This window comes from Lampetra planeri, chromosome 10 (genome assembly GCF_965212315.1).
Source record: "Lampetra planeri chromosome 10, kcLamPlan1.2.h2, whole genome shotgun sequence".
NCBI classification, from domain to species: domain Eukaryota; kingdom Metazoa; phylum Chordata; class Hyperoartia; order Petromyzontiformes; family Petromyzontidae; genus Lampetra; species Lampetra planeri.
Genome location: NC_136116.1, coordinates 10,693,543 through 10,702,617, shown reverse-complemented (window position 1 = coordinate 10,702,617; position 9,075 = coordinate 10,693,543). Strand labels below are relative to the sequence as shown.

Genomic DNA, 9,075 nt, shown 5'->3' with positions numbered 1-9,075 from the left:
GATTTCATTTGGAGATAAACATTATCGCTAGGTGGCATATACGCACGTGAACCAGTGCTTTCGAAGAAAGGTCAAGTGGGCCAACGCAGAGACTTAGTAAACTCCCAAAAGTTCATGGGTTTTGAGGCAACCAAAAGTTGGCAGCCACGGCAAGTCTGCTTATGAATCCATCTGTGTGGACCTTTGAGCGTAATCCCCTCGTGTGCAAATTTTATCTGGGAAATTTGGTTTTATCCGACGTGCAAAAAACTAGTTAAATACACGATAGACCGAACATCTCAATTGAAGATATTCATTAACTATTCTTGTTACACGAGGCTTTTCTGAATAAATATAATTCAGAGTCTAGGAGCCAGGAGGCTTGCTAATGTGTCGGTTCAAAACATGGTTAAAGTTACTTAAACAGGATATGCAGGATTCACTAAGACAAAATGCATTTTAATGTTTCTTTCTCTCTCGAAATTATCAAAACAATGTCTGTACACAATGACCTTCTGGGCAACCGCCACCTTTTGAATGAGCCCTGATTAAAAAAATCACTTTCAAGAACATTTTGTATCGGGGACGTAGCTTGAAAATTAAACCGGGAACGTTTGCAACCATGTGTTCATTGCATAATGGGATTTGCGACCACAAAGCATGTTAAAAATTCATCAGGAATAAACTTTCCATAAAGGCCGTCCTGCCAGAATTTTTATTAACACTTGGCTACAAACATCCGGGATAAACCTGCTGATGCATTGTTTCAACAATGACTCGCATGTAATGCAGTTGGCTGCATAGGTTAATGTCAAATGCAGAACCGACATCCACCCCCCCCCCCCCCAAGACAATAAAGTATGCAACAGAAACATACCCCCAAATGTGTCATAGATACACTATTTTGATATAACAGAAAAATCAATATGCGCGCCTTAGCAAAATCTACTTCGAGGAAGATATGCAAGTTATATTTTTAAAAAAACCAGTCAGTGCATTGTGGATTTGGGAGCCCTCTGCTACAGATAACATTTTATTCAATGGTCAAACGATTTCCAATTCAGTGGACATGCCGAGTATCCATAGCCAAGTAGGCGAGACTGAATGCCTTATGACAGTTTAAGTTGGCAAGTCGTTGCTGTATAGCTGTGGGCATGTGGCACATGGGCTAGGGAGCAATAGATATGGTTGGCAAGGGCTTTAAAGATGAATTGTACCAATACACTTTACCCCATCCCTCACCCCACCGATCGCACAGTGTGTTCACTGGCACGAACATTTGTTGCAAGCTGTGACCCAGTGTGTCACTGGTTCGTAATTGTCTCGTTAGAGTACCATGTGCTCCATTTCAGCTCCAATTGTTCATTTAAGAAAAATACTCCACTCCCCTTTGTCACTTTAGGCATATTTTGTCATTGATCAGTTGTTTTGAGCACATGTTGTACGGACAGTTTATTTTTGGTATTGTAAATTGGATATTCCGAAGCCACCACCACCCGGTACCTCTCACAGAACACACACAAACTCAAACCAAAATCTCTCCCATGCACTGTACCAAGGCATCACAAAGGTTATCTGCGAGTCTCAGGAATGTCCACTGAATCTTAAAACAATATGCACAATGCTAAAATGTATTTCCCGAAGCTCACTTTATAGACGACAGACATTAATAAACGTTGAAAAATTAACCATCGGGGTGTAAAAACGGTGCACAGTGAATGAAGACTTTTGAATAAATCATATTTAGCATCAACTTCCAAACCCATCGCCGACTGCTCAGCTGATTACTAAGGTTTTGCTTGCTTATATCCCCTATTGATAGAATTGAATCCCAAGATTTTTTTCTACAAGGCCGCTCATCAAGTGCTGCAGTGCAATCCTATGCAGAAATGCAAAATAAACTCCCGGTGCATAACATTTACAATGTGGTGTCCTATAATTTAGAATCTTTTTTTTTCTCCTGCCTCGGCCGTTCTCTCGCTATATTTTTTCACCCGATGACGATTGCTTGCGTTGTGATCGAAACGTCGTGATAATTTTATTATTTTTCTATCTACGTGGCTTTACCGAAAGACCCAAAGAATATTATTTATAATCTGTTTTAATACTTACAATACCAAGGGGTTGATTTCATTATATATATTTTTAAGTCTATAAAATATATTACATTTTTTTAAATCCAGTCTCATATAAACACACGTATTTACGGGCACACAAACATGGTTTGAGTAGAGCGTGGCTCAATGAGTATTCTTCTATTGAGCAACGACTGCGCCGAAAGGACAAAGCTCCTTCTAGAGAGATGGGAAGAGCCAGCCCTAAACACAACATAGCCGAGCTACTGACTGCACTGCAGGCATAATGATCAATTTAGCATCATAAATACAATGGTATACAAATAAAGCCCAGATCACCAGAGAAACAACACGTGGGCACCTTTAAGGAGGCACTGTCACGAGAGGAAATGTGCAGTTGACACCTGCTTGTGATTCGTCAGGTTACAATGCAATTAACGTTTCTTGCAGCCACGGTTGGAATGTAAGGCAAGGCTGCAGCAGAAGGCACTGTTTACCTGCCATCTCACCCTTTCCCTATCCCACCTGTAGGGATAACAAAAACAATACACACATCAAATGTAAAGAACGGAAGGGCTGAAGTGCGTTTAAAAAAAAAATCTCAGCTCAAAATCTCAATTCTTTATCTTTGGAAGGAATTAGCATTATTCTCATTAAAAAATGCAGACGAGAGATACAAATTCTCAGTCAAGTCATGGGGAAATGTTTAGCCCCAGGTGAGCACCAATTTGCAGACAGCCTTAGTCAATGAATCAAAACAACTGCATACGGTTTAATGTTTTCCTTTCAGAGCACTGTATATGAAAAGGAATGAACATAATGCATTTCGACATGGTCGTACCACAAACATCACTCTGTACCTTGTGCTAAGGAGAGAGCACGTTCCAAGGTTTGTTTTAATTGTGCTTTACGTTATTTAAATGGATTCCACCTTTGTTATATGAGAGGCTGTCCTCGGAGCACTGCATGCAGATTGGATGCATCAAGAGAAAATATGAGAATCTGCCTGCAGAAATGAACATCATCACTCGGTACACCCAGGGCTTCAGTGCAAGTCAAGTTTTAACAGAAGAAAATTACAAAACTGAAGTAAATGTATGTGGCACACTTGGTTGTGTACAGCACTCAAGAGATGAAGCTATGGCAAGAATGCAAAAAATAGTTGTGGGTGCTAGTTGGCAACAATGACAATATATGAATATTGTGACAATATATTAATATTGTCATTGTAAATGAATATTGTAATTGTTCATATATTGGATGAAATTCACAGACAACCTGGATACAAATGCATACTGACCTCGTTCAAAGGTTACATGAGTATCTGCCACTCAATAACTTGGTCCCTCGATATTTATTAAAATAAATTGCTTAATTCACCTGAAGCCCCGTTTGCATATCACGTTTTGCTCTTATACCGATGTTGCATAACGTTCAATAAATGCAAAGCAGCACTTTCATTTTGATGTTGACCAATACCGAAAACCTTTTCATGATCACGCCATTTGGCTTTGAGAGTTCGAAAAGCGGTAATGATCTTATCCGTTAGAACGTTCCTCAGCAAAAATAAATGTTTGATGGGCAAGGCACCGGCCTTGACTGCAGATAAGATTTTTTTTTAAATAACCAGCCTCAGACAGAGCACGAGCACTGAGTTAAAGGTCAGTGGGGCACTTTGTACAAGACCAGAAATAACCAGGTCACGTTTGATCACATATACAAAAAAAAGTTACAACACGAGACGTTTGCACACAAGCTATCTGCATGCCCTGTGATTGGTTTATCCATCGGTGGTGCAGAGCGACACTTCACCACCTGGTGAAGAGTTCAATCGGCTTGCTAGAGCTTCAAGTGTTTCTTGGGTTTTCATTCCAATACTCCACGATACCAAACGCCACTTATGCCATTCGCCAACATCCCACGGCCACCTCTCTGTTGGTTTATACTCCCAGTGCGAGCTGCAGAAGCTTTTGTCCTCAACCTTAACTTACACAACACTTCCTAAGACAGTATAAAATAGCTTGTGAAATAAAGTGCCACAATTGGTACATATACGAAATGTATATACGAATTGCAAGCACGAATAAGCCATCCTTGGTTTGCATGCAAACCTGTAGAAGAAAAAGTAACACAAATGTATATTTTGGGTTCAAGCACTGCTTGTTTTGGTAATTAAATATTCTTGTACAAGTGGTCTCAATTATATTCTGTACCAAAAAAATGCCTCCAGCATCTTATTTAATGTAAAAACAGAAATTTACAATAAAAAAGCCAACTTTTTTTAATTACCCTATTACAAAAAGGATATCAAATTAATCATTAGCAGCAAAAAAAACGTCAATTATCTTTCTTTAAATAGTACAGGCCTTTTTGAAAGTGCACAAGAAATACCGGTAGCATTTGGGGTGGCACTGCTGTCCCCAGCCCTGGCAGAGTGCTGTCGAGTGGTGGCCAATTATATTTGTGCCAGCTAATGTTTCAGAAAACTGATACAGCAACCGCAGGCACATACGCAATGGACAACAGATCCACTGGCCGGCTTCGTAATTAAATCAAGTTTCAATCAAGTAGCAGTAAACGGGACTTGTGGCTATATGGTAGGGCACTTGACAGTATTTTTCTATGGCTTGAAAGGCCATATATATTACATCACACTTAAGAAAACAGACGATTTGACACACAGCGCCACCTACGTAGAGGCTGCGTGACAACAGCTGGCAATCGACTCGGTTTAGAAACGTGACGGCTTACCATTTTGTTTGAGTTGCACAATCAAATACCACATGAATCACATTGTGCAGTTTTGTAACTGCACCCGATTCTTCAAACCCCGCTGAAGACATTCCATAGAAAACTGACACAAAATGTTCAACATGTACTGCATTGTGGACTAACAATTTAAATCCAGCACATCTTAGGAGGTGGCTGTCTTCTTAATGGTGATAAACTTTGGCAGATCCAAAACACAGTACACATTTCTGATGATTACTTCCTTTGAAGGAAAACTCAGCTTAAATTCCCGCTTGCAATGTAGACCTTGGCTTACAAAGAGGATCGTAGCACATTTTTAAAAAAACGTCTTTCCGGGATGAGTCAAAAAAGTATCCAATGAACAAGTCAGCCCAAGCAGCCCCTTGAGGAGCTGATGATGATGTTCAATATGGTTGTGGGTGCACATGATGGCACCGTAGGCGAGTTCCTTTCAGGCTGAAGTCATTTTGAGGACTCGATGAACCGGCAATTCCTGCTGCTGCTGCTACTACTGTCCCAGCGCCCGTCGTCACACAGCTTAACCACCACCCCGCTTAGTGGACGTGGACAAATGGATGTCGCAAAAGATCCTCTGCTGACGGACGAAGCTTGGCCTCGACGAAGATGCGGCGAAGAAGATCGCGCGCATGCTCCGATGCGTGCAGGGGCAGCCGAGGGTCTGTGGGCTGAGTGGCGATCTTGAATATGGCAGCCATGGCCTCGAACTCTGCCCACGGTGGCTTCTCCGTCAGCATCTCCACCACGGTGCAGCCCACGCTCCTGCCATGCGCACAAAATCAAAGGAGCCACCGCATTGTCAATGAACAAGAGCGTGTCGAGAGTTCTGAGCTGGAGCTGCGACCAATCCTGGTAACAAATATAAACAGCTCCTACCCCAACTAAATATAAAACCAGTCTCAGCATTGAAAATTCCCTTGGTTAACAAAAAACATTATTTTTTTCATTTAATTTTCACATTCACCTATGCATAAAAGCAGACGTATTTGTTGTTACAGGATACAGTATCGACTTCAAAGGCCTGCCATATACTTGTGTCACGGGTTCTCTACTAGTAGATAGTAAATGTTAGGGCCGTAATTAATGTTACCTTTTGATTCAATTAATTATTTCGATTAGGGACAGTAATTTGGTTCAAGAATATGTGTTTCTATTTTGGTGAATGTAGTGCATCTAAGCGACTGCTGGGGTCACCGGAACTACTCGCATTCAAAATATACAAATTACCGCAAATTACACACACAATTCGATGCACGTGTTGAGGTGCAAACGACGACTCTGAGGCAGATCTTCGTGTAAGGGCTTACGCCGGTTACTTATTAAGGGTTAAAGTAACTCTTCCCCAGGGGTAGGGGTCCTGCACTAGGTCCTTCACCCGGACCTTCACTCTGTCTGTCCCTTAGCTCAGCTAGCGCCCAGGCTCTCTCCTCTGAGTCGGATCGGGGGATCAGCCAACACCGACCGACCGAGGAGAGCAGCCACTCCTATCGCTACCGCCGGCTTCTCTCCAGACTCCTCGAGCCCTACCCCTGGTTCACTCTTCCACCGTTCACCCAGTGACCCCGCTTTTGTCACGGGGTCCCCCTTAAGTACCTCAAGGAGACATGACGTCACTACCCATGACGTCATCACACCGGAAGGCACGCGTACACACGAATGGCAGTATAAGAACCGATATGAATTGAGGACTTATCTCAATTATTGGAAGCATGCTTGATATATACCCAATACTATAAACAATTTTTATTTTACCAGGTAAGGCCCACTGAGCTGTACAGCTCTTTTTTAGAAGCTACCTGGTCACAAATGATAGCTCGACGAAGTGGTGTATCACATAGAAGTGTATAGCAGCTAAATACTATAAAAGCACGTTTCTAAATGTGGAGGAAAAATCCACCCGACCACAGAGAGAACATGCAAACTCCGAATATACAGCAGGCGTCAGGGTCGGGATCGAACGCACGACCTCCTACATACCAGGCGAGGTAATTAACATCTCGTGCCTTACACACGCAAGCGCTCACGAGCGCGCCTCACCAGATGTCTGCCTTGCGGCCGTAGCCCTCGCCATTGATGACCTCAGGGCTCATCCAGTAGGGCGTCCCCGTGACTGAGCGCATTGCCGTGCCCTGCGAGCAGATCGTCTGCAGTCGCTTGCTCGCGCCGAAGTCTCCCAGCTTCACGTTGCCCGTAGAGTCGCGCAGGATGTTGGCACCTGCACGGATCAGGACAGACGTGCGCACACGTGAGCATGAGGGGACGAGAGCACTTCCGTAGGCGGCTCATCCACGTGCAAAGAGCTCGTCGATAATATTCTCCCTCTCAGCATGCACACGATACGATGTGCTAAATTCACCAACTGGTGAAAAATATATATATATACTCTCCAGTTTATTCCTTTGTAATAAATAGTGCTTGAAAAGTGTTTCGAGTGCTGGATGTGAAATCTTATAATGAAGCGCAAAGACAGCCGCCATGCAAAGTACAATTTCTACGGCGCTCTGTTGCCCCCTGGTGTTACATTTAAGAAAACAGCAGGCATTTACATTGAGAGAGATGAGGGCGGACTACCCTCACGGTGCATGTGCTGAACAGCATTACAACCTTGAAGGGAAATGTTTCAAAGGTAAATGGGAACTAAATGATTCTTGAAGTATTACTACTACTACCATGTACTTGTTACTTTGACTTACATCCTTAGAGCTCGACCGGCTTGCATTCGGTGCCTAGACTCTTATATTTCACTCATTACCAGACTCACGAAACAAATAAAGGTTCATTTATCTAAGGGAAGCCATCACCAGTCAGAGATTTGAGTATAAAACCAAGGCAAAAGTGCACTCGGGCCCCTGGCAATCCACCATGAGCTGCACATGACATTTTATGATCAAGCAGCAGACCAGATAAGCGACAGACACAAACGGTAAAAGTTCATTCAGCCCATTCTAATCAGTGTTTATTTTTGACAGCTTTTTTTTTATTATTCCTCAGTCATAGTCTAGCCGACGAAGACCTATTGGAGTTTTAGTCTCTTACTTTTGTCGACTAAAGCAGTTAAAAATGTAGTCCCCTCTTAACTTAATTTACGGCACTGACCTTGAATTATCAACTTTAAAGTCCAGATAATTTAATGTGTGCAACTATTAAGAGTTCATTTTTCACACATTTATTTCATTAGCTCAAGCATACTTTCACTGTGCAATGTATCACATTGCACTTTATTCTCATTAACTGATTAACTTCCCCTTTCAATTCATATCTCAAGTGTATATCATTCTACTCTTCCTCATCCTAATTCATGATAGGCATGGCATTAACTTCAGACAATATTGAAACCAATCATTGTTAGAAATGCAAAGTTTAACCTACTTGTTATACTGGGGTAGCAAAAAAGGCATAATGAAGATAGTTAAGTTTCGGAAAATAGACTGTACTTTTCGATTTAAAGCTTTCGTGACTGCAGAGATTCATATTCTTGGTTCTTTCGGTAAAGTCACGTACTTTCATATTTTAAGAAAAAATAACAACTCTTAAGCTTGAACTTACAAGGATTTCAACATCCATACTACATAAGCCAATAATATTCTTGGATGTAAAAATACACAGACATTGACCACTTTGGTATAAAAAAATTGTCACTTGCATATTAAGTGCATTTAATTTATACTTTATATGCTACCTAACTCACGGTCTCCTCCTTCATTTAGATTGTATAATTTTGTCTCGTCATAGTCAGTCATGCTTGGGTCTTTGGCAGTCATTTTCACGTTTGACAATAATCAACCACTCAGTCAGTGTTGACCAAACTTAAAATAACGCTTTGTTGACAAATAATTTCGTCATTAATTTAGGTAAAATATTAACACCGATGCAACATAGGAAAGTCATTCCCATTTACAGATTCAACACATGGCAAAAACCAAACGAAAGGCACTGCATGCGATAAAGAGGCCACAGTGCCGCCCCTGGGCAGTCCCACCATCCATCAAAACCTAATTTTAGAGCCTTTAACGTAAGACCGAGGAGGGCTCCCAATATAAACGCTTGCAAATGCACAACCCTTACTCACCCTTAATGTCACGATGAACAATCATGTTGCCGTGCAAGAAAGAGACACCCTCCAGGATCTGCCGCGTGTACTTGCGCGTCACGTTCTCCGTCAGTGCCCCGTACGCACGCAGCTGGTCCTTGATGGAACCCTGCACAGAGGTGAAGGAAATTTTTGTAATGCTAATATCAATTGCTGTAAAAA

The 9,075-nt window shown here is 42.0% G+C and overlaps 1 protein-coding gene across 3 annotated transcripts in view; it reads right to left on the bottom strand.

The window, feature by feature from the left end:
- Positions 1 to 665: 665 nt before the first annotated feature.
- LOC144721016 (mitogen-activated protein kinase kinase kinase 2-like) overlaps positions 666 to 9,075 on the bottom strand; it is a 33,477-nt gene continuing 25,067 nt past the window's right edge. For all 3 annotated transcript variants that reach the window (XM_078598296.1, XM_078598295.1, XM_078598297.1), the window contains exons 15-17: positions 8,893 to 9,022; positions 6,861 to 7,038; positions 666 to 5,585 (exon numbers count right to left, since the gene is read on the bottom strand). In XM_078598296.1, coding sequence (XP_078454422.1) covers positions 5,360 to 5,585; positions 6,861 to 7,038; positions 8,893 to 9,022 — 534 coding nt within the window. In that variant the 3' untranslated portion in view covers positions 666 to 5,359. The remainder of the gene's footprint in view (positions 5,586 to 6,860; positions 7,039 to 8,892; positions 9,023 to 9,075) is intronic.